General features: G+C 35.4%; 1 protein-coding gene across 1 annotated transcript in view; it reads right to left on the bottom strand.

The window, feature by feature from the left end:
- LOC149807090 (lipoxygenase homology domain-containing protein 1-like) overlaps window positions 1-27,522 on the bottom strand; it is a 276,859-nt gene that overhangs the window by 86,481 nt on the left and 162,856 nt on the right. Inside the window, exons 33-43 of the mRNA XM_089961784.1 lie at window positions 27,164-27,296; window positions 25,650-25,886; window positions 20,823-20,948; window positions 19,952-20,184; window positions 18,392-18,478; window positions 17,172-17,304; window positions 9,861-10,012; window positions 9,073-9,224; window positions 7,078-7,184; window positions 3,886-4,067; window positions 1,555-1,647 (exon numbers count right to left, since the gene is read on the bottom strand). Of these exons, the coding sequence (XP_089817910.1) occupies window positions 1,555-1,647; window positions 3,886-4,067; window positions 7,078-7,184; window positions 9,073-9,224; window positions 9,861-10,012; window positions 17,172-17,304; window positions 18,392-18,478; window positions 19,952-20,184; window positions 20,823-20,948; window positions 25,650-25,886; window positions 27,164-27,296 (1,635 nt within the window). The remainder of the gene's footprint in view (window positions 1-1,554; window positions 1,648-3,885; window positions 4,068-7,077; window positions 7,185-9,072; window positions 9,225-9,860; window positions 10,013-17,171; window positions 17,305-18,391; window positions 18,479-19,951; window positions 20,185-20,822; window positions 20,949-25,649; window positions 25,887-27,163; window positions 27,297-27,522) is intronic.

Genomic DNA, 27,522 nt, shown 5'->3' with positions numbered 1-27,522 from the left:
TACACCACATTTGCAGGAGTTCTCACATATTTTAATAGTAGGATTAGAGCATCCTACAACAATGTACATTTTATTGTTGACTATTTTTCCCATTTGTGTAACAATAAATCTAGTTCAGATGATCATGGTAAATAAACTGTAGTATACTGCAGCTGTAATGGGCATCTTTCTAGTCCAAGGCAAGATGATGTCAGTTTCATGTCACCAGGTACTCCCATATGTATTAATGATAAACGATGGAACGTCTGTTAAAGGAAACCTATTGGTTTCACTGTCTCAATATGGTATATCGAAAAGGTTTAAATTCCAAAACTCTATGCGACATTCATTAATCCTTTTTTTTATATATATATATATGTGTTGTGTTCTTTAAACTTCATTAAGGATTGGTATTTGAATTATGTCCCATTTTTACAATAATTTAAGAATATTTTTATATTATTATATTATACAGAAGAACTTAAATAGTGAATGTATAAACTAATATCATAAAAATAAGTTTACTAATTCATTTAAAAAGAAGAGGCATTATGAAATAAATTTCAATACATTATGATTAATTATTTATAGAATACTTATTTATCTATATTATTATTAGTATGCAGATCATAATTTTTATTATATAATTTGAGTTCTGATGGAATATTGAACATTCTTTAATAATATATCAAGGTATAATATATTATTTTTAAAAAGTGCATTATACATAATAAAAATATTAATAAAACTGTTTATCTCTATTTATTCATAAAGCATGTGTATTGATAGGATTAATGATATGCATTGATGTGATCAGGAAAGGGGAAAGAATTGAATGGCAGTAAAGAGAGGTTTCACCAAGTTCCTGAGCACAAATTCTAAAAGAATGGATGGGATCCATAAATATCCTAAATATTACTACATACTTTTTCTCTCATTGCTGTGACAATAATGTAGTTAGTCACAATTCTAAATAAACAGGAATATGCTCAAGATGTATTTACCCAGATGAAATAGTAAGAGGAGATTATAAAAAACAAACAAATAAAACAGCAGCTTTTTAACTTGAATTTGGATTTGAGATACCACACGTTTAGCAAGGTTGATTAGTGCCTATTTGAAGGACACCCAGCTTCACCCACTGTTCATTTTACTAAGTGATATTATTGTGATTATTGTGAAAGAATGAGCAAATGATGTTATTCAGACATTTGTTGATACATTGTGCGCACTATGCCTTGCAGTAGAAGGACAAAATACCCTAAGAGTCAGGTTAAAGGTCACAGTAGTAGGTCAAAATACATCAAGAGTCAGGACGAAGGTCACAGAAGGTCAAATTCCAAAACACTACAGAGTCAGAGTCAGAATGAAGTCACAGTAGGTCAAAATACCCCAAAAGTCAGGATATAGGTCACATGTTGAGATAGGATAGAGCTATACTGCACTGGTTTTCTACATAGCAAAACACAATCATACATATATAGGAATGTGAGAAACATGAATTTCATGGCTTTCCTTCTCACAAGGGGACAATGCATCACAAACATGAAGGGCAGAGAGAATTCAATTTCCTACCGCTTGTATAGACCAGACTGATTCAGCATCATCTTCATATCCAGCTGACACCCGTATCTTGTGAATCTCACCAACACCAGGCAAGGAATGATTCTAAGAAGAAAAACATAAATCAAGTTGACGTACTCATTCTGATTACAACATCAACAGTTAATACAGACATCTGGTTCTGTAATTAATATACTCTATGTTGGGGTTTGGACCAAGACAAAGAAATCCTAGTCAAGTGGTTACATTATTTGTCTCCTTACGAGGCTTGCCGAGTGGGGAGACATATAATGTAACCCCATGATTGTGATTTCCTGGTCTCAATCCAAACCCCAACGTACATTATTTTTCTCACCCAATATTTTCCTTTAAAGTATAAAGAACACTTCACTAATGCAATGTAGTTCATGCCCCAATGTTTACATGCGGCTCAATAATACAGATATGTTAATGAGGCCTGTCCTGTGGCTGTTGCGTCTGAAGTACACAGTTAATACACGTGAGCAAAAAAAAAATAACATAAAACTTTGCATAGCAATGAAGTATTATCATATTTAATATATGGATGTTATATAAAATTAACAATAAATAATTAATATTTATTACAAGAAAATGTTTCATTTTCATCAGTTCCAATTTTGAAAGGTTATATTGCAAATAATGAAACAATACTGGGTACACAGTTGTACTGTAGTTATACTTAGTACAATCTGTAATGAAGAGTAACAACTTGCATTAGATTATTCATGGGTAATTAGAAATCTGTGTCACTATCGTATATAACTCACCTTTTCTTTGGAGGAGGTGAAACTGTTTGTGACATACTTGTGTTGTAATTAATATTGATTGTAAAATTACCCCCTGTGTATGAAAGACCCTCCAAATATGGACCATAGCAGATAACCATATGCTAAACTTTCAAGTTCACAGATTCTTTGAAAATTTTTTTTTCTGTATTGGAAATATGGCAAATGATACAGTGAAATTTGGTTATGGATTAAAGTGTTGATGGATAAATGATTCCTTCTAGCTGGTAAGTGCATTATTTGTCATTAAATATTGTAGGTATATTTTTGATTTAACTGGGGCACAATGGAGATGCTTAAAAAAATTAGAATAAAGCATGTTTGTCGTAACGCATTTCTAGCTGTTACTAAGTTTTCTGTAGTTGTTAAGAGAGTTGGGATTTTTGTGGCCAGTAATATGTATAGCCTGAGTATCCCTTGATCAATGGAATCTATGTTGGGGTTTTGGACCAAGACATGGAAATTCAAGTCAAGGAGTTATATTATTTGTCTCTCACCGAGGCTTTGAAGTGTATAGGTCTATAGTCTATGTGCATCGATCAATGTTGTCTGTCACAGTTCATGCCACACAGCATTGAGAATTTTATCCTATCTGTAGCACAGTCAATTTTCAGGTCAGCGTCATTAAATGTAGCTAACAGTATGTAATTTATTTCACATAAAGTATTTAGAACTAGTTAGGTAGCTTAAGCTACATTTAATGACGCTGATCTTAAAATGTACTGAGTTGGGCCCACATATAGGATAAAATTGACCATGCTGTGTGAAACGAATTAGCATAATACTAAATAGCTTGACACTGGGCATGTATGTGTGTTTGTCTCTCTCAAAATGTTTTGTATGGTGTGTTCTCAAAGATGGATTGACCTTAAGTTACTATGTTTTTGTTATATATCTGTTGTTGATGTTTGATTTTAGAACAACTACGTGAGGCACAGGAGAAGACAACAAGGGTTTCTTTTTATAAAAGTAGTTTTGAGCACGTGGAAACCTTGACTGAGATGACTGGTCTGAGAAGACTAGACTGAGATAAGAAAATTAAGGTTAGCTAAACAGATTTCTCTGTCGCATGGGTGAGAAAAAACAGACCAATTTGTCAAGCAACAAAATAACATTGCAAAATGCCCATGGGGTGAGAACAAATCTATAAATGATGCTAATATGTCACATCTGTACAATTAGCATAAAACAGTACAATTAAATTTCTGTTCTTTGTTAAATAAAAAAAAATGATTAATATCTTGTTTAAGGTGAAAATGTCAGATATTAATCAATATATGTTTTATTATTCTTGTCACATGAAATGTATGTGTCAGCAACCTCAGCAGATGCACTGCTGGCTCTCCACTATCATGTTTAAACCTGAAGATCTTTTTAACTTTTTCTTGTTATGGCTTGATTTTTCATGCTGTGCAAAAGTAAAAGAAATTAAAACAGGAATATTACCCTAAATATATCAATAACAATGTCTAATAAAAGAAAGAGTACTTCATTTGAATTTAACATTTTTTTAAAAAAAAACATTGTAATAACTCACAAAGAAATGGTCCGTCTTTCCTGGCATAATGGTATCACTGTCTGTGTTCTCCAGCTCAATGGGGCCCACTGTACCATCTAAACCATAGACAACAAGGGATACAGTCCTTAGCTTCCTGTTAAGGGCAGATTTAGGGAGCTTCTCTGGCCCTGCTGAAGTTATGTGATAGTTCCACAATCCATCTGGAATCAAATTTTAAGGACCAAATCAGAAAATATCACACGAATGGTAATGCATTAGTACATTTATCTGTTCATGTAAATAGACAGGGTCAGGGGACAAACATTTGGTAACTGATCTCTATCTATGCTAGTCATTTCTTACATAAGAAAATAGCAATACAGTTTACCATTTATTTCATATACATATGAAGTTGGTCATGGCCTGTACGTTGATCCCACCAAGCTATATTCTAAATCCAAAGAAGGCAGAATACAGTGCTATTGAAATACAAATAAAGTAAGATACTTGAACACTGAGGTTAATATAGGTTGAGCACGGACGTGTGCAGTAGCCAAGGTATGGATAAGAATGTGCCAGGTGCAGCAATCCTGTGTGAGATCTTCCCAATTTTGAAATGTTTCAAGGATGACTTGAGGGAATCTCTGAATTATTTCTTCTGACCACCCTAAGATTGATTTCTCTCCTGCTTGCCAAGGAAGATCTTCTTTGGTTGTCCCTCTTCTGACACAGTTTTCACACAGTCTTCACAACCCTATCTGGAAAAAACTCACAACAACAGTCTATTGTTTGGGCATGTTTCATAGAGCAACCATACTGCTTCAGGAAGGCTCATGGCTTGTTTTACTTGAGATAGAGGACCATATAACAGCCAAGAATGGCTCACAAATAAATACAATACAATATAACAGCCAAGAATGGCTCACAAATAAATACAATACAACCTGTCTTGAAAGACCATCTGTCTTGAGAGGCTAGAATGTCCATATCCAGATTTAATGATTATATTGCCTGTAATTAGAGACAACCTAACTTAAGGGACTAGGTTTTTACTCTCTTCCTGTAATTCATTGTCCACTAAAGGTGTTTATTCCCTACCTTTAACTCACTGTCGCTTGGAGATTCTTTTCATTATCACTTGAAAGCATCCAATCACAACTGTTTTTGAGAGATTTATGTTGTGTTAGACACTCTGGTGTATAAAAGATGTACCAATGTATTGTTTTCCATTGGCTTTCTTGCCCATGCAAAAGGATGAAAACTGGACTTCTTTTTGTGTGTTTGTTTGTGTATTGAATCCATGACTTTTGAGGCATAGCCACTTTTTACACCAAATCTCAAACTTATTCTACTTTTTGCAAAGGCTCATCTGTCTGCATGCAGTTTGAACTGGTCTGCTTTAGATCTAAGGACAGAAAGTCTAAAATCCGGGCATAAATTCTGGTTCCAAAACCTGTAATTTTTGGCCCAAACAACACAGAGTCTAACAAATTATGTATTTTCTATTGTATATTTTAATTTAATGTGAGTAGGAAGTCTTCATTATCTGCTGTCATTCTAGAACTACATCTTTCTCCTCTCTGTGTAATACCATCCAGTTTGGTGTATTGAAATCATGTTGCTGTTACAGAACTCAGATGTAGGGTAACCTCATGACACAAAAATATGGCACATGGGAATCATGAGTTGACAGCTTGTATTTCTTTCCACCAACTCATCTGGACTAACAGAACATATCAAATTAATTGATCTTTGGCTTAAGGAAATGGATAATGGACATATGACTGGGACTGTTTTCCTTGACTTCAAGAAAGCCTTTGATCTTGTTGATCATGAAATTCTGCTGCAAACGTTAAACTGTTGCATGTCCGACAATCCTTCTTTAAATTGGTTTAGATCATACCTAAACCAAAGGTCTCAACAAGTAAGCATTGGCAATATTAGCTCTCAAACTCACACAATTGATTCAGGGGTCCCTCAAGGCTCAGTTTTGGGCCCTCTCCTCTTCCTTATCTATATCAATGATCTACCATTAAATAATGAATCCACAAATGCAGACTTGTTTGCTGATGATGCAACCTTGTATACATAATAGTTCTGATACTGAGGTTATCCAAATGAGATTAAACTCAGACCTTATTAGAGTCCAAAACTGGACATAACAAAATGGGATGGTATTTAATGAAGGTAAAACAAAATGTATGATTTTGGGGATGTTACAAAAGCTACACATGTTAGGGAACCCAAAACTATCTCTTGCAATAAAAAATCATCCACTAGAAAATGTCAAACATGAAAAGCTTGTAGGTGTGACCACAGATAATAATTTATTCTGGAATGACCATATTGATAAGCTTTGCAAAATTCCTCTACTCAACAGAATCAAGAAATATTTACCTATGGAAACTCAAAATCTATACTACAAGTCATATATTCTTCCAACAATGGATTATTGTTCAAATGTATGGGGAAACTGTGCTAAATCTGAGCTTGACAGGATTTATAAACAACATGCATAATTTTAGATGCACCTATTGATCATCCCTCAAAAGCGTTATTTACAGAACGCAAACGGTTCACAATATATGACAGGATAGATTTTCGCAAGGCAGTTCTTTTATATAAATGTCTACATGGAATTGCACCAGAGTATCTTCAGGACTTATTCAGGCCTTTTTCAACACAATACCAATTGAAATCAATATCACATGGAAACCTTCTACCACCAAAACTATGAATAGAGCAATTTAAAAAGAGCTTCCAATACTCTGGTACAGTTATGTAGAACAAGCTTCCACTACATGTAAAATCTGCTGAAAATATTAGAGTATTTAAGAAGAGATATTATGAGCATGTATGTGCTTCTAATAGATAATGGAATTTAGTATTTTAATACTAAACATGTTAAAATAAACAGTAATTATTGCTATCTTCATATAATGTGTCTTGTAATACTCTCCTTAAGAGGGCCCTCAAGGGAGAATAGTCCTTGACTAATTAATAACCCTCTATAAATAAAGCATTATTATTATTATTATTATTATTATTATCATTATTATTAATATTATTATTATTATTATTATTAACTTCTAATGCAAATGCATGTGCATGTGTAGACATTAAGTACATGTATTTTTGTGTTTCTCTGAGAATGTGTGTGTGTGTGAGAGAGAGAGAGAGAGAGAGAGAGAGAGAATAAATTTCAGCATAGTTTACAAGCAATATACAAACCTTTATTTGACAGGTATTTCTGGCCTGTGGTGACACCCATCAACAGTTCTGATAAGGGAGATAACTGGGTGACAAGTTGTCTATCATCACATCCTGTGTCCAACCACCTACAATGAAAAGGTTTAATTTAATATTTTGCTTCAATGACAAAGGTATAAATTTAAATTTTGATACTGTCAAAACAGACAAATACTTACAATTAAAATTACAAAATTATATCTGTGGAAGATATGAAGCTAAAGACCAAATGAATCAATTTAGAAAAACAACTGATATCATCCATCATAATTGTGCAATTACACATACATAATTCTGTTAGAAAATGGAAAGAGTAGCAATTTGCCACATTCCATAACTATCATGGTATTACAGAATCCATATAACAGCCTAAAACATATTTTTTTCTCCTTGGATTTCACATTTTTTTCAAATTCAGAATCATCTTTCTATGATCACGTATCCAATGTACTTGTTTGGTACCTCAATTGATCAAATATGTTTCCAAATAAAGACAATAAAAATACCTTTTAAATTCAGGTGTCTCCGTACGATTGCTTATGGATGTATCAAAGATATTTTCATTTATTAAAGTGAAAAAAATATAAATGTAAGAAATACGGCAAAATCTGAATAATAAATGAGAAAGTAGATATAAACTGTGTGGAAAATAAACACTAATGGACTTTCTGGTATTGTATTTTCATGGCAAAAAGTATTTGTTTATCGGCACAGAAAAGAAAAAGAAAAAACAGGATGTAAAATTTGCAAGTCTAACAGTTCCTCTACATATGTAATATGATGTTAATATGGATGATTGATATGTGTGAATATTGCATACAGGTGCATATGAAAATCAAGGGCACATGATCTTTATCATATATACTCACTGTTATGTATATTTAATTTGCATTGTTTGTTAGTTGTTTTTATTCATTATATGCTATGCATAATTGTATTTTGGACATGACCTCATACAAAATCAAGTTCATTTTTTACATGACCTAAATCACTGATTTTGGATTTCATAAAGAACATCTCAATCCAAGTCCAAAACATTAGAAATTCCCCACAACATACTGGGTCTACCTGTTGTTTACCACATTTTATATTATCATTTTAGTAACAGACCTTCTATTTATAACTAAGATTTTATCATGTAATACAACTTTTTTTTATAGAAAATGCTAATCAGAAGCTGAGGTCAAGTAGACAATATAATCTTGTTTATCAAGAAATTAATCATGTGTGTATAAGATCTGAGAAGAATCAGTTGTATTATTATTTTGTCCAGTGTTTCATTTTAGAATTTATTCAACTTATTTTGTAATTCAAGTGATTCTTCTCTGGAAATACAAAGTGCTCAAAAAAAAACATTCTTGTTAATAGACTTGGATTTAGAGCAAAATTCAAAAAAGGATATATTTTTGGATTGTAATATTTGGATTCAACAAAAGACTGTATTCACCTCACCATAACATGAGTCATCACAGACACATCAACACTTCCAGCATTGGACTTATTTTGGAATTCCACTGAAGTTTATTCAGAACTTTAATCAGTGGGACTTTTGTTAGAAATTCTAGGATTATTTGGACTTTAATTCGCAATACTAGAAGTTATTTTTATGCTGTTTCCACCTTGTATTCTAGGAAAATAAATTATTTGCTAAATTTTACAAAACTTGTTGGTTTTCACTCTCTTCTATTGCTTAGTTTAAGACCATAAAGTTGTCATATCACTTATAAGTTGAAACGAACTGCAAACAGCAAAGATCCTGATCTGCCATAGTATAATGCACATGCAGATCAGGGTCAATACTGTTTGTTCTAATGATTACTCCTAACAAAATACACAGACCCAGATCTGTCAGTGCATTATGTAATGACAGATATGGGCCTGTACAGTTTGCAGCTGGACTCAGGATAAGCAATTATATATGGTACTTATTTTAGAAATATTTGTACACTTTTATCATCCTCATTTACAGTGAGTTACCTCATGCAGGGAAATATTTTTTCCCAGTGCTCTGCCAGCTTCACTTTGACAACCTCACAATACCAACCCCGACCACGCCCTGTTGTATTGTGACCAATCAGGACATTCTGAATTGAACCCAGCTCTACACATGTGATGCAGAAATCATCAACCTGAAAAACATTGATCTAATTTTCCTGGAGGCATTTCTCTTGGCAGAGTAAAAGGCAAAATAGGAAATATTAAAACATTGAAGAATTTTCTGAGAGTTATTTCTCTTGGCGGTGTAAAAGACATCATAGGACATATTAGAGGGTTCTGAATTCTGAAAGACATAAAAGCTGAGATACTTTTATAAGATTTTATACATCATTTGTAACAAATAATCCAGATTTTTTAAGATGTGAAATTAACTACAGTGCTAAGTAATGTGATTGTCTTTGTATAACATACAAGTTCATGTCCAAAAGAAAGCAATAATATAAGTATAACTCTCTATGTTACATAGATATTGAGTGCAACATCTCAGACATAAATCAAGTCAATTGGATAATTGCTTCTGGACTTAGATTTCTTTCTCATATTCTCCCTTTATTTCTCTTTGTTGACTGATTATAATAAGTGTAATATAAATAATAAAAATTCAAGGAAAACTTAATCTGGTAAATGGTATGTCATCCAACTATAATCAGTAAGTCTAAGTTTAAATAACATGTGAACACACATTAGTCTATCCTTTAGCTTTACCCAGGTTCATCTAGTTTTAACTTTATCTGATTAAATTTTTGTATAAATTTGTCAAATGTTACCTGTCCAATCCTAAACATCTTCTTGTTGTTGGATACAGACAATGATCTCTGGCTACTGCTGCCCCACTGACCAATCAAATCACAGAATACATCTGCCTCTGTATCAGCACAGGCAAGATCACCAGTTTCAACTGACACTACATACACTTGCTCTGTAACATTGATTTTCATTCACTTTTGAAATATATGTATCAGCTTTAACTACATACCTTAATATGATCAGCCACATATTTCATTCAAATTTACACTTCTTTTACATCACATAAATATAAACTAATGATCAGAAGATATATAATTTCAAGTAAATGCAAAATGTTTAGTAAATTTTTTTAACCCATGAATACTTACCCAAATACACTAATGTTAGGAAATTGCTCCACTACCTCCAGAATCCAGTAATCAAAGAAAGATGGAAAAATTAATCTTTTCAGTCTCTATGCCATAGATGCAAAGGGAAGAAACTCTTCCCAAACAATCCCCTTATCTCCCCTTACCTCCACTAGGTGGCTATAGTTGTTTACCAGTTTTGCTTGAGCAATACCTCCATGAGGATACTCACATCTGTGTTTTTGAGGTGTGGGAGGACTTATTAGTTTGTGATTGCATACATATTTGTAGAACATAACTTACTAGAAAAGTTTTCTCTCTCCTTTGAAAAAAATTCCCTGATCATATTAACATAAGGAGAATAGGTAATAGGAGGAGGCAATGATGGGCACTCTACCTTCACCATTGTTACCATGGAGGGAATAAGGCTTCTTCCCTGCATGAGGGTAAACCACACTCCAAATAAGAGAACAGCACCATTAGCAGTCACCTAATCTAGTGATGCCAAAACAAGTGAAAGAAACAGGAGGAAAGCAATGACTTTCTTTTTTACCCTGTAAATCATCAGGCAAATATAGCAAAGTGCTGTTCTACACCCATGATAAGAATGTGCTGACTTTAAACTGGTCTGGTTATAGTCTGGGCTGCAGCTACTGAACCTACCAAATTCAGTTGTTTTTCTCTTTGTGCATACCAGTCAAATGCCTCTTTTATGTCTCTGACAGTCACATTCTGTTTGAATGTGAGGCTTGCCAAGATAGCTCTTATTTTATTAGCTGAAGTTTATATGAGGTGCACTTCTTCCCTGGAGATTCCATAGTATGCCACATGTTTTACAAACTTTAGCCATGATGCTCAGGTTTGGGTGGCTATATCTTCTTTCCCTGTCTTGACTGGAATAAAGAGGCATTGCTGTCCCCCATGTAGTGTTTTAGCACACAGACTTCATCCTTCATCAAAACCTTCACAGATTTATCAATGGCTGACACTTCCTTGATTGACAATTGCCAGCAGCATGTTCTTTGCTATCAAGCCAGGTTGCATCATTATGACCAATAAGCCATCTGATGCAAGTCATTGACACTGTGTGCTGAAGGTAGAGCCTGTCAAGAAACATGTTTTATATGACAGTAGCATCAGTGAGGTGGTGGCTAAGTGCTTAAACTGATTTGAATTGAACCATTCAGTACCCACAATAAATTCTACCTGGGAAACAGGGTGAGAGATTTTGGTCTATTAAATTAAAAAAAATGGCTAGTAGGTCTGATAAATCCTTATCACGACCTATGTATGCTTTACCTTGATATCAGAATTTGTCATAGCCTTTAAGCATACTTGGCTCTCATCCTTTCTCCTTGACAAGCCAAAGGAAAAATTTAGCCACACACTGCATTTTCAGCCACTCATTTTTGAAATATTTTTAGTGCCAGGACCATGGGGGAGGGGTAGATGTAGTCATCAACCCCTCCCAAGTAAATGACTGTGCATATATGGCCCTTGACTCAGGGTCTGGGGCTGGTGAGATGATGGTGGGCAGTTTGTGATCATACCTAGTCACAAAGAGATCTATCACTGAGCAGCCTGAAAGTGTACAAATCTGTTGAAATATCATTGAATTGATGCAGTATTCTGTGTGAAGGGTCTGGCCCATTTTTGGCAATGAATCAGCAGGACATTAAGCCAGCCCATAATATGTCTAATCTGGACAGTTATATTCATCTGTGCATACCAGAGGTGAAATTACCAAATCAACGTGCACAGATCTGGTGATTTCACTGCCACATGTTTGAAGTGGTAGACCACCACCACAGAATTATCCCACATAATGATGACTGCCTTTCTGTATATTTGTTTCTCCCAGAAATGAAACACATTTGTTATTGCTTTTATTTCTTGGATTTTAACACAGGACACTCCTGCAGCCCCCGTTTTCCACTAATGAAGTTGGGTGACATATGGGTTCCCCAACTTTACGAGCAGGAGCAGGCATCCATACAAACAATAATTTTAGCTGGGGCTTGTGCAAACGAACTCCTGCAGTAAGCCATTATTTGATGTTCCACTGGTGCAGGAAAAAACAACAATGGTCTACCTCTTATAAGGCCACCCCTTCAACAGTGGAAAAATGCCTTTCCAGATGGGGACTATATTGTGAGAAGTGTGTGTATGAAGCATGAAAGCTATATGTACCTTCAAAACATCTTGTCATAAGATTGGACTTATTTCAAGTGAAGGGGCCCCGAGTGGCCGAGTGGTCTAAAGCGCTTACCATTCCGGATCACTGCCATCTCACCTCTGTCTGCGTGGGTTTGAGTCCAAGGCTCGGCTAGCGTGGATATGTGGGAAAGCCTGCCAGTAGCTTCTCGTGGGTCGGTGGTTCTTCCCTGGGTTTTCCAAGGTTCTTCCTCCACCAGTTATACTGGCTGCCATGTATAGCCTATCATGTGCTAAAAGATGGCGTTAAACCCTAGAACAACAACAACGACAAGAACAACAACAATTTAAGTGAATATAAATTGGTAGTTTTTCATTCTTAAGTGTGAAATGGGAATGGGTATTATCTTAGTATTGGCATTGCAAATCCATTCAAAAACATTGTCACTGAAATCTTGGTACAAACATTGCTGGGCATTTAAGATCATTATCTTTCCATTTACTCAATTTTCTTACTGCTGCAGAATATTCTCCTTTCTGTTATGATATTATTTATTTGAGTTTTTCCGACAGCAACTTTTATTGCAAGAACTCTCCCTACTGTTGTGGAGACAAACAACTAATACATTTTTTTCTAAAGTAATAATTTTCCATACATGTAATAACATGTTAATCTTTTTAATGACTAATTCCTATGTTGATACCTGTACTGCAATTTAATCATGCAGAAAAAGTTTTTGTAGAGAAGACAAAATACATTATTTATAAAGGAAATTATTTGTATTGTCACATGATATTTAGTCTTTACCTGATAGCCTGTTTTGTTCAAGGTTAATTACTCTTTGTGTGTGAATGCACAAAAACTATATTTAGCCTATGCTGACCAAGTTATGACCTTAATAATTACCTCCAGTCATGATTGTCAAAGAGAAGAGTTCAATAGCTGTTTAAAGCCCAAAACCCTACCACAACATTGTAAGGCCCATTTCCTGTACAAGTTGTCATTGGTAGATAATGATATAAAATATGAACCATAGTGGTAGATGGGTATATGTACTTTAGCTAGCAATTACTTCAGTAACAAAAATCTGACATCTGGAAGAGGCATCAGAAAAGATAATTGGATTACTTATCTTGCCATATGAATTAAATATTAGTTTTGAACATGTATTACATAAAAAGTGTCCATTTTGAGCGATTAATTTGAAATTTTTGGACTAATATGCTGGTCACATTTCAAACCAGAGTGGTGGCCCCTTACAAGGGGTACTTAAGTACACAACACAGCAGTGCTGAGAAAACAGGCCATGTAGAGGATGTGGCTGCCAGTTAGGTGGGCAATATTACAGGCAGACCCATGTATTTCATTTGATATCATGATTTTGTGATCTAGATCCCTGGATCTAGCAGGACCATTTACAGAGAGCATATGAAAAGGCAGCCAAGGAAAATGAATACTGGAACTGCAGTAAGTAGTCCATGGAGCTGCAAATATTCTCTCACCACAATCCACTCCCTGTCAGAAATGGAATCTGCAAGCTCAATAATCATGCTAAATGCAACTGAGGAAGGCAAACAAGATTGAGGTTTGTAAAGAATTCCATCCTTAGATGAATGAATTGCTGGGACGGAAAAAGGTATAGATTTGTCCCATTCACCAGAAACCCTCTTTTACATGACAAGAGATCAGCTTACCATGTGGTTTTGGAGGGTGTCACTGAGATACACAGCCATCACTCCTCATGCGGTTGACCAGAATAGAGACACAAAACAGATGACAATCTTGGTAAAAGCAAATGGGCTGATATGGATGCCAAACAGGACAGCATGAAAATTGGTAAATGGATTCTAGGAAACTGAACAAAAGGAATGTGTGTATAGGGACATGCAAGTATGTTTTCTGTAAAGTCTAAACTGACTGTAAACTCATCATTTTTCACAGAAATTCTGGCTGCACTTGCAGTCTCCATCTTGAACCTCGGAGCAGCTATGTATGTGTTGAGTCAGCTGAGATCTATGACTATTTCTATTAGCTTTGGATACCAGAAACAGCATGGAGTAAAACCAACAGGTAGTTTGTTTTGTGAACCACCCCTACTGCCCACTTGTCGAGAAGATCTCCTTTTGTAAAATTATCAGATTTGGTAGGATCTGATTCTGTTAAAGCACAGGAGCCAGGGACAAGGTGAATAGATGCAGCAGTTTTTGAGATGCCTGCTTCTGCATTTTACTGCCAAACAGCAATGACAAGCCAAAAAGTGCAGACTGCTCAGCCAAGGCATGATGTGGTTTCAGGGTGGCCAAGCACAAACAGAGATCCCTTCTCACAAGATCAATATTAGCAGTCACTGTCACGGCATATGCCATCATGTGATGTGCATCCATAATAATTACTTCAGCAATGTGGGCTGTGGCTTCCCATGTGTGGATCGCTACTTTTTTAGCCTGTTGAAAAATAGCTTGAGATGCCAATTCTAGCATACAAGAGGTAATGATCATATTTCTCACCAAGTTAGAGGTGGCATGCAGGACATTTTTATTACCTTGTAAAACAGAGTTGGTTATATAGACCACTTTTTTAGGATTGCAGTTCACTGCTGAATGTTGGAGAATGCACGCAATACCAGTATTGTGCAAATGATGCTAGTAATTGGCTTTCTGCAAAGAAAGCCTTGGAATTGCATAGGTCCTGTATTTTATCAGTCAGGTGGTCTGAAATTTCTTTCACCTTTGCTGACTATGGAAGAAGATAGACAAATGGGTGTTCTTCTTTATCTTCCAAATCAACTGAAGCCTTAGCCTATATGCCTGGCTTACAGTTGACAAGGCTGGGAATTCAGAAATCAGCAGCACCCCATTAAATTTCCCCAGAGCCATTTTAAAGCTATTCCATATGATCCATAGTAGGATCAGAGTCTTCAAGGTTGTTCCTACACTCACTTTGGGGGCTGACCTCATCATGTATTCTGTCAGCATCAGAATAAAATATCCAGGGAGGTAAAGACAAGACCATGTCATCCATCATCCCTGTGTACTATCTGATCTCTCCCTGGGGCATACACCACAAGGATTTGTTCTGGCATTGGTGACCATGCAAATGCTACAGTAGGTCTTCATGGTAATAAATGCTAGTAATCATAATGGTTGCTCAGTCTGGCTATCGACTGGATATACTGCCTGGTTATCAGCTGGGCAGTTGGAATGGCTATTGGCTGGCTGGCCAGCATGGTATTTGGCTGGATGGCCAATTGAGTAAACACCTGTTTTTACCATGCAGTGAAATGGATGGATACACTCACCTTTTCCTTATATAGCTTCACATAATCCAGGGTGACATGATGTTATATGGTAAGGCATGCTGAAGTGACTGATTCCCGGTCAATGAATGTCAACTATGGCTGGACTGGCTGGACAGTGGCCAGAATGGTGTTATACAGACTGGACTGGTGGCCATATGACTCATCCATGTCCAGAAAATTACTATGCACCAAGACTTACAAGTCCTGGGACCAGGCTCTGACATGTGGAGAAGATTGATTCCCACTGGACAGCCTAGACGAAGGAGGACAATCTCACAGATATTCCTATTCAGTATTAAAATTAAAAGAGGGGTGTAGCAGAATAAATTCACCAGGGACCAGCAACTGTGTCACAATCTTTTATAATAGTCACCTCATCTGTGACTCAGAAGAAACCTGCTGAGATGGTAAATCCCTATCCACTTGTTCTTCCAATTTCATCTGCCTCAGTAGTTTGTTGGTACTGTATGCATCAATTGAGGATGATAAGGTACTATCAACATGTCCCCCACAATGCTGGCTGATGATGATGTCTTAGGGTTCAAACTTAAAACATTGCATTCCTTTTCCCTGTACTTACTCCATTTCTCTTTAGTCCTAAACATGGTCTTAATACCACAGCCTATACATTTTCTGACCATACCTAACACGTAGTGAATGTAGTCATGGATGAACATTTAGTACAGGCAAGACAAGTGGCATTCATTTCTTCATTGGCCTTAAACGCTTTACATTTTGTGCTTTTTGTCAACACCTTGGTCAATTTTCTGTATTTCTGAATGAAAAATCTGGGGGAAAAGCAAGCGGATAAATATCCAATGTATGCCAAAACAACCAGCAACTAACAATGCCATGTTGGAGTATGAGGTCAGAAATTTTGTTAACTAAACCATGATGTCCACGATGGTTACAAATTCAAATAAATATCAATAAAATTAAAACATGATTTCAATATTTAGAATAATTCTTTGCCATCAATACTATGCTAAAAATGTCCACAGATGGTTGTAAAAGCCACAAGATTGATTACGATTCCTTGAGGTGCGCATACCATGTTACTAGTATCATTAAAAGCAAAAAAGAATGGTAAACAACTATAGCCACCTACAAGTGGTAAAAGTTATTGGGAAGGATTGGGAAGAGGTTCTTCCATACAAAACATAGACAGGAGACATTCCAATTTACATTATTGCTAGATTTGAGAGGCAGCAGAACATCTTCCAAAAGTTAATGTGATTGAGGAATATATTCAGAGGAGAAACTATATAATTATTTATCATCTTCATTCTGTCTATAAACACCTAATACACTGCTGTTGCCTTTAATACCACAAGGTAAATAAATCGCAAGAGAAATGTACTGTTTTAAAACATACTTTTATTATATTTGTGGCACAAAACTTTGACAGATAATAAACACCACTTAACACACACACACACACACTCTATGTCCTCAATCACTTTGTTATTCAAGCACTATCTGCTCCGACATGTGAGGTCATGATGGATACTTTTTCCACATATATCTTTACCTTTCATAGGAAGTATATCAGGCCTGACAGTGGGAAGCTCAAGGAATCCCCCTGGGTTGTCCTCTGTCGATTCCATCCAGTCCTTGTAATCGAAGTGAAGCTCCTCCCCTGTATCCTGGTCCTTCAGTTTTAACTGGAAATGGTGTGCAGGGTGGTGAAAATAGCCAATTATGTAACTTACTGTAAAAACCTCCCATTGCAGCAAGTCCCATATTACGACTACTTTTGAACTGTAACTTACTGTACAAACCTCCCATTGCAGCAAGTCCCATATTAAGACTACTTTTGAATTGTAACTTACTGTACAAACCTCCCATTGCAGCAAGTCCCATATTAAGACTACTTTTGAATTGTAACTTACTCTACAAACCTCCCATTGCAGCAAGTCCCATATTAAGACTACTTTTGAATTGTAACTTACTGTACAAACCTCCCATTGCAGCAAGTCCCATATTAAGACTACTTTTGAATTGTAACTTACTCTACAAACCTCCCATTGCAGCAAGTCCCATATTAAGACTACTTTTGAATTGTAACTTACTGTACAAACCTCCCATTGCAGCAAGTCCCATATTAAGACTACTTTTGAACTGTAACTTAGTCTTATTGTTCTCGTTTACTTGAAATCATAAAACAGCAAATTTATCCTTTGCAAACTAACCATCTCTCATTTAAAGTACCAATCCCACCCCCAACTGATTATAATTAATCTCAGTTGAGAGGTTTAACTATGCTTGTTATCGTTGTTCCAAAAGGAAAATCATGGAGGAAGGTATCAAAAGGCACACATTTGTTCATATATGGATGGTACTACAGAATGATCTAAGTGTTCCATGTTGACAAATCCAATTAACATTTGATAGATGGAGTCTTTAAAAACAATGTCTTCTGAGACTCCACCTCCTTCATTTACGAAAAAGACCTAGTAGCATTTGCTAGGATCATAATATAATGTTATAAAAAAAACATTTTGTTTCATGAGATAACACCGAGTAAAAACAACTTAAATTCTTTGAGATCATTTAATAAACAGGATCTACTGACTTGTCAATGAATAATTTTACATGTAAGACTTATCTCTAAGTAATATTATGAATAATAAAAGCTAGCTGATTGCCATAATAAAGGATTTTTACTTGCTGTAGTTTTTTAAGCATATGCTTATATTATCAATGCAATGTAAGGTAGCTAAATGAAAAAGCACAAATGGTTTTCAATACCTTTTGCAGAAACCAGGATGTTCCCACATGTTTTTCATCGAAGTAGAATCGTACTTTGAAGACCATACCAATCTCATCCACTTTTGCCTGGAAAGATGAAACAAGCAGATCAAATAAATATCTGATCTGATAATCTGATGAACACTGAAAATAAGAACTTTTTTGGTTTTGCTTCACACTACTGGTTGGGGCTGCTCCAGTGGCCTAGTGGTTAGAGCATCCACCTCGGATGCGGGAGGTCGTTGGTTCGAACCCCAGCCAAGTCATACCAAAGTCTTACAAAAATGGTACATTAGCTGCCTCACTAGGCGCTTGGCATTAAGAGTTAGTGTTAGGACTGGTCAGCCTAGTGTTAGGACAATGTGACTGGTTGAGACATCATACTACAAGTCTGCGGCATGATGCCCCAATGCTAGACATCACTATAAACTGACACACTGCAGACATCGTAGCGATATGACTGAAATTTTTTTAAAGCTATGTTAAAAATCCAAATCACACACATACACTACTGGTTGGTATTGCCTGCAGTTTAACAAAGGACTGTAATGTGTAAGGTAAAATCACTATAACAGAGGAAAGCAAACAGGTACAGATGTAAAAATAAGTTAGCTATCAAAGTGATTAAAAATAATCCCCTTCTGTATCTGCCTGTCGCCACATACTTTTAATACAATCAAATTCTTTTGGTAGAGTGTTAGTCTTCAATGCCAAGAAAAACTTTTGGCTGTCTTTAACAAACAATGTTTTTTTCTGATAGTACCTGTTTTTGTCCTTTCTATAAACACTTGAATTAGGCTATATAATTAGAAAACTAAATTTAATATAAAATATGTTGCTTCATGGCAACTGAAACACTTCATGGCTATATTAGGAAGCACTCAGAAAGTAAATTCTTTTGACTACAGAACTTTAAACATGGCACTGATAAACTTAGTGCATATGATATATGCATATCTATATGGGAATAATGGCATTAAAATACAAAAAATATCTGAATTCACACTATTTCTGTGTACATCAAACATCTATAGTTTCCAATGATACCCCTAGAATTATCAGATTTGTATTATGTCCTGCTTATAAGATGACCCCTACTCTGCATGAATCAAATTTTTAGTAAAAATGGTTGACTTATAAGCAAGAATATATGGTATATAGTTCTCAAAAAAGAATGAACACTAAATAAATATGACTGACAGGATGGCAGTTTTTGTGAAAGGAAATTAGATAAAAAAGGGAATCTTTAGCTTTAAATGCTGATTATTTTTATAATGTAGATGTGCATTCAACATTTGCCTTTCATGTGACATTAAATTTTTACCTTTGGGCTTCTATATTACTGGACAGTCAAATGACAATACAAATGAAAACTGGTAGTACAACATTAAACATACTGAAAAAAATTGATAATATATCAACACTGTTCTGACAAAAAAGGGACAAATGACAAAATCATGTTAAGAAATAACTCAAAATTAACAGTTATATTTATCTACCATCTTTGTCACATTATGACAATATCAGCTGAGACTGAAATTACTGAACAAACCATCTTACCTCCAACTTAACTACTGATCCTGGATTAAGAGAATCCTTGCCATTTATCAGGATTGGATCAGACTGTCCTTTCAGTCCAGACAGTACAAGAAAGACTTTCTCTGAAGTCCCAGCATCGGCCTGCAAACCAGTCTGAACCCAGATTAACCATCTGCCCTTGGTGTTGACTGGTTTTGTCAGACCTTTAGGAATACTCTCTAGTGCATCTATCATGTCATTGGAGGGACACATATCTTTTTAAATAGAAAGTGAAAGGAAAGGTTATTTAAATTTATGTACTGTCTCTCATATTAACTGATATAGTGAAAGGAAAGGTTATTTAAATTTATGTACTGTCTCTCATATTAACTGATATAGTGAAAGGAAAGGTTATTTAAATTTATGTACTGTCTCTCATATTAACTGATATCGTGAAAGGAAAGGTTATTTAAATTTATGTACTGTCTCTCATATTGACTGATATATCAGGGGGTTGATCCAGGCTTTTTTCTTTTTCTATGGTTGTCCATTATGAAAAATGGATGATTAATTTCTGCTCACAGTCACCATCTTTCTATTTTACAGTGATAAGAGTATTATTTTTAACTGAAAAAAGGCAGGATTTTACTGAACCCCCTCCCCCCCCAAACAAAACAAACAAATATATCTCTAGACGTGATAACAAAAACCTGAAAGCATTATGAAGTCATTTCACATATGGAAGTATTTGTTTTAAAGAATATGCAAATAAAGTCATGATATGCTGAAATCAAGACATACAAAGTCCAATGAAACAAAACAGTTACATGAATTTACTGACTGAAAAATTAAATTAAAGACTTTTACAGATTTAAAATGAAATGGTATGATACATTTTTTTGAAGAAAGTCACCTGAGACAGTGAATTCCAAAGGCAGGTTTTTGTCAGTTCCCAGCCACTTGTGACAATAGAAAACAGTCTCTGCCCATGCTCTCTTCCCCTCCATCACTCTCACTTGCTGAACATACCACTTGCTACCTGTTTAAGAAACAAAGAAATGTTTTCAAATCCACTAAAAAAATTTTATTTTAAAATCATTGTTATTCTCATTGGGTATACATGCTTTAAGCATATTGCTACATATGGGATTACACTTCCTGTAAATTTAATCATGTTGTTAAATTCACCCAAAAAATTTATGCTCATGAATATATTTTTTATTTGCAACATTCTCTTGCCAACAACAAAGTTCCTGATGTGACTTTGAACTTTCTGACTGACAGACCAAACTGTCCAAGAAAATGGTAACTGCATGTCCTAAACTTTTGACTGATATACTAGACTGTCTATACAAAATGGTAACTGTATGTTCTATCCTTTTGACAGATAGACTTGAGTGTCCATGTAAAATGGTAACTGCATGTTCCAACCTTTTGAGTGATGGACCAAACTGTCCAAGTAAAATGGTAACTGCATGTCCTAACCTTCTGACTGATAGACTTGAGCATCCATGTACAATGGTAACTGCATGTCACAACTTTTTGACTGATAGACCAGACCGTCCATATAAAATGGTAACTGCATGTCACAACATTTTGACTGATAGACCAGACCATCCATATAAAATGGTAACTGCATGTAACAAACTTTTGACTGATAGACCAGACCATCCATATAAAATGGTAACTGCATGTCACAAACATTTGACTGATAGACCAGACCATCCATATAAAATGGTAACTGCATGTCACAACATTTTGACTGATAGACCAGACTGTCCATATAAAATGGTAACTGCATGTCACAACATTTTGACTGATAGACCATGAAAGACTGTCCATGTATAATGATAACTGCATGTCCTTAGTCTAATAACAATACACCAGAACCAATGATAAAGGTCATCAGAATAAAATACAATTAATACTTCATTCCAGCCAGACAAAGAATGGGAAAAAAATCTGACATATGAAATAGAAGAAGTAAACATATTATCAGACCTCTGTTCTGTTTGTACCAAGCAGACTAAAACACGTGTTTGATAAAACTATCTACTCAAGCCCCTGCAAAAACAGCTACAATGTAAATCTGAGGAAAACTTTAATTAATTTTGCAAGAGCAAACTTTATAAACAAAAGGGGATCCTTAACCTGGTCAAATGCTGATGTAAAAGAAACTATAAGTGTAGGTCTGTATTAAGTTCCATATCAAATTCAGTTCTCATGCACAAGTTCCTCAAAGGTTCTGGATGAAGAAAAAACTGTAACATAAGGATTTGACATGTGTACATATGGACTGATGTGAATAACTGAATAAACTAACTTACTGCTCCCTATTATAAAATATGATGGGGTATAAAAGTCGTGTCACCTTCCATGCGTAAAACTATTAAAAACAAAAACTGATCATAAAAATGTGTCAGTAACTCTGTATGAACTGAAAACCAACATTCTTTGATAACCACTACTTGCTTTTTGTGTGCTAGTAAAGTCTAAAGGCAAATTTAGTAATTTTTTGTCCACCATGTACCATGCTGAAGTCATAAACGTTTATAATCATCAAACCCCTGACCATGGCCTTCAGGACAGAAATTCAATGCCCAGTCTTAAGAAGCATTAGGAAAGTTCAGAAAGTGGATAAAAAAGTACTGATCAGTGACCTTGACAGTAAAAAAATCTTTTTTATGTGTGAGATGCCATAAAACTGAGAAATATAAGTACATCATTGTTCATCCATCTGTCTCAAAAACCTTGAATGATATGAAGCAAAAACAAAATGAAAACTTAAATATAGACCCATGACCATGACTTTACGGATGAGACTTCAAACGTGCAATGCAACACATCTTCTACAAAAAGTTTTGTTCAGTTATCTTAAACTATTAAGCTCAAAATCAAAAGGTAAAATGTGACTGAAGCCTAAACTACTGGCATGTGACCTTGACCTTGAAGACAGGATGTAAATGTTGTATGCAGCACAACTTATAGTGATGATTTTATTTCCCCTGTAAGTGCCTCAGGATCCCATGAGATGGAATTGGTCATGTGATGAGTTAGTGAATGGTCCAGTGTCAAGGAGTCAGTACTTTGTGTTTTTCTCAAGTTTTAAATTTTCACGATTCCAGTAATTTACAGATCAACTTTCATGCAAATTTGAAATTAGTGCGGAGCAGAAACTTCCTCTACCATTTTAAAGGCCTTATACAGTCATAACTGTACTGTACTTCATTGTTTCATCATTTTTGAGTGTTGTCTCTTGCACAGCTTTGCACAATGGCACAATCAGGACAAAGCCAAAGGTATCCGGTTAATATGAGGCATGGATTATCGCAAGAAATATTGCAAAATAGAGCCAAGCAGCATTCAGCTGATAAGGCCTAAGATTTCTCTATCACAGTTGCAACAAAACGCAATGATTCCCATGGGGGAACAACTATGCAAAATGATAGCCCTGTAATGGCATCAAAATCAAGGAGATATCCTGCATCTACTGATAAGGAGACTATGCCATTACCAACAAGTCTGTCATGTGTCCGTGAAATTTCAAGAGTCAGTTACAGAAAACGTGACATCTGCACAACAATGGCAGCAACCATGATGACTGTCTTACTGAATGACAAGCAACCCACAATCAAGTGATGTGGGACAGTCAGCTTGAATTATTGACAAATTGTCAGCTACGGTAACAACTTTAAAATCACAAGTTGACAGTCTTAGCAAAAAAACCATGGCTGATATGCCAGGATTTAATGAACTGTCACTGAAATGTGTATGGATAGAAACGGTTCAGCATAAAGAGAGAAGTGATCTTTCTAAAACCAGTGCAGAAAGTGAGGAACATGTTGATGACTTTGAGCATGGCCTTCAAAACTTAGTAACCTCACCACCAAATTTACTCTCACAAACTGAAGGAAATGACATCCTGCAAGAACTCTCAAACTTTTATGCAGTGCCTGAACATTGTAGGCCGCCCATTCAGGAGAGCTTAGCTAAAGTTGTGAATGCAGGACTCAGGGCCCAAATAGCACAGGATAAATTTAAGGATTTGAGCAAAAAACATTTAAGGCCACAAAATTGCCAAAATTTAAGTGTGCCTAAAGTAAATCCAGAAATGTGGGCAAAAATGAACAAAACTACAAAACAAATGGATGCCAAGCTCCAAAAGTTTCAAGGAAATGTTGCTAAAGCTAGTGTTCCCCTTCTCAGGTTCATGGATGAATTACTACATAATAAGTTATACAGTACACATACAAATGTCAATAAACTGCTTGCAGATGCTGGTAATGTATTGCGGATGCTTTCTTCTGCATTTTATGACATGTCTCATAAGAGGAAAGAACTGATCAAGCTCGATCTCCATTACAGTTATAAATCTCTGTGTGCAACCCAAAACATTTTGTTGCTGGTAAAGTTAGTCAGTGTGCTAAAACAATGGCAGAAGAGAACCTCTGATGCATGGATTTTATCTAATCTGAAAGGTTATACACTCAAACTTGATAGCAGCCCAGTCCAAACTTGTATTCAAAACAGAGAAAATTCTCTGACAAAGAATCCATTGTAAGTACAACAGAAATTGATAAACTGCTGAAAAAGGGAGTATTGGAGAGAATAAACTTTGCCTGTGTAAAGTACTTGTCTAACATTTTCACTAGAGAAAAGCATGATGGGAACATCTGGGTTATACTTAACCTGCATGCTTTCAATGCACGTGGTACATCACCATTTTCAAATGGAGACATTAAGAACAGCACTGACCATGGTTCGCAAAGATTCTTATTTTGTTTCTATTGACCTGAAAGATGCATAATACTCTCTTCCAGTTGACATTGCTTTTTGCAAATATTTATGTGTAACAGAAAAATCGAACATATAACACCATGACCCTGAACTTGAAGATAAGTCCCCAAAAAGTGATACACAACACGTTTGCTAAAGAAACTTTGAAGTACAAAAATGTAAATCCTTTAATCTCATACAGCTCTGAAATTACAGTCTTTTTTTACTTTCGCGTTGTGGCATGAAGTATTTAAACAATTGGGAAAACCAAATAATACAAAATATGCTTTAAATATTTGAATCACATCTTTTGAATGTCTTACAATGAAATTATGTGTATACCTGATCTAGTTTACTTTGAATTTAACTTTATTAAGGTTGTTGTTGTTGTTGTGGGGTTTAACGCCATTTTTCAGCACGATAGGCTATACATGGCGGCCAGTATTAATGGTGGAGGAAGAACCCGGAAAACCCCGGAAAGAACCACCGACCCACGAGAAGCTACTGGCAAGCTTTCTCACATGCCCACATTGGCTGAATCTTAGACTCGAACCGCCGCAGACAGAGGTGAGATGGCAGTGATCCGTAACGAAGAGCGCTTTAGACCACTCGGCCACTCGGGGCCCCCCTTTATTAAGGTGTTCATTTGGCAATTTAATGGATAAACAATTTAAAAACATGTTGATAATGAATATCTAACAACTTCCATGACAAATGTCTGGTTCCCCTGAATATGTGCTAATCAAAACCAATGATCTAAAGGACCTGTCCCACAAAATCTGAGGTTTTAGGAATTCTAATATATACAGCCAAACATTGGAAACAGAGAACCATACTACACACATGCCATTTGCTGAATGAAAATGAAGGTTCAATTTACTGATTCAATTATCCAGAAAGAAAAGAAATGTGTCCTGCCAAGTATAAACAATCATTCCATAATTGCATCAAATTACTATGGTACCTCCATTGCCATCGACTTTTAGTTCAATCTTTTTGAGTCTTCCAACAGAAACTGCTTCCAAGATGAAGATGTCTTCTTGACCTGGTTGCCAAGGTAACCTATTCTTACTAATTGGTGCTGTTAATTCCCTAAATCCTGTATCACCATGAATTCCATGCAAATTGATATAGACAGATCCTTGATCCAACCTAGCATTCTCCATGTATCCTGTCGTGACAGCAAGAACATAATGTAGGACTGAAACAAAAATGTGAAAAGTTCTTTTGACAAATTGTTTTAAAAGAAAGACAAAAAGTTCTTTCTGCAACAAAAATACAATTTGAGCCACAAAGGAAATTATGGCCATTGGGTAAATTACATGGTAATTAGTCAACTTATTGATAAGATTTTAACAATTATTTTTTTAAAAAAACAATCCACAAACAAAACAACAATAGCAGTTTGACAATGTATTCTTAAAAACATTTTAAAACATTTTCCCCACATGCATTTGTAGATTTCCTCTTTTAACAAGATTGATAGCACATACAAAATTAATTCTTGATTGTTTACATTCTAAGCAACCAAGTACAGCAGTCTGTGCAATCTGTACTTTGACTGAATCAGATATATTTTTTAGCCAACAATTATCAAAGCAATCTGTACTTTGAGTGAATGACATTGATTTTCTTGCAATCTGTACTTTGAGTGAATGACATTGATTTTCTAGTAATCTGTACTTTGAGTGAATGACATTGATTTTCTAGAAAACTGTACTTTGAGTGAATGACATCAATATTCTAGCAATCTGTACTTTGAGTGAATGACACCGATTGTCTAGCAATCTCTGCTTTGAGTGAATGACATTCATTTTCTAGTAATCTGTACTTTGAGTGAATGACATCAATTTTCTGGAAATCTGTACTTTGGGTGAATGACATTGATTTTCTAGTAATTTGTACCTTGAGTGAATGACGTCAATTTTCAAGCAATCTAAACTTTGAGTGAATGACATAAATTTTCTAGCAATCTGAACCTTTAGTGAATTACATCATTTTTCTAGTAATCTGTACTTTCAGTGAATGACACTGATTTTCCAATAATGGCATCTATACTTTGGGTAAATGACATTGATTTTCTAGCCATTTGTACTTTAGAGTAAATGACATGAATTTTCTAGCAATCTGTACTTTCAGTGAATGACATTGATTTTCAAGCAATTTGCACTTTACAGTACATTACATCAATTTTCTAGTAATCTGTACTTTCAGTGAATGACACTGATTTTCCAATAATGGCATCTATACTTTGGGTAAATGACATCGATTTTCAAGCAATTTGCACTTTACAGTAAATTACATCAATTTTCTAGCAATCTGTACTTTGAGTGATTGACATTTACTTTCAAGCAATCTGAATTTTCAGTGAATGACATTGATTTTTGAGCAATTTGTACTTTGAGTGAATGACTTCAATTTTCTCTGTAGCAATTATAAATGTTTTCATGATTCCTATTCAAACAAACTGCACTTTACCTGGTAAAGATGAAGAGCCTATCTTCACCATTGGAAGTTCTCGACAAATCTGACCATCCTCTTTATCCAAGGCCAGCCATCGGTCAACATAAAACACTAGCATATCCTGTGTGTCATCATCCTTAAGTTTTACCTGTACAGAAAGGGGCGAAAATGAGAAATACTAGTAGTACCATATTAAAGTGTCAACTGACTGACCCGTATGATTTCCAATGCTGAGGACTTGCATCTCTCAGCACAAAATGCATTTGCCCCTCATCCTTGCATGATCAGAATAAATAAAGAGGACAGATCCTGATCTGCAACCACATTATGCATCTCCATATATGCAGTTCATAGTAGTGTCAAGTAATAATACC

The sequence above is a fragment of the Sinohyriopsis cumingii genome, chromosome 1, assembly GCF_028554795.1.
Source record: "Sinohyriopsis cumingii isolate HCF-2022 chromosome 1, ASM2855479v2, whole genome shotgun sequence".
NCBI lineage: Eukaryota > Metazoa > Mollusca > Bivalvia > Unionida > Unionidae > Sinohyriopsis > Sinohyriopsis cumingii.
Note: the sequence above shows the minus strand (reverse complement) of the source record. Positions and strands in the feature narration are given on the sequence as shown.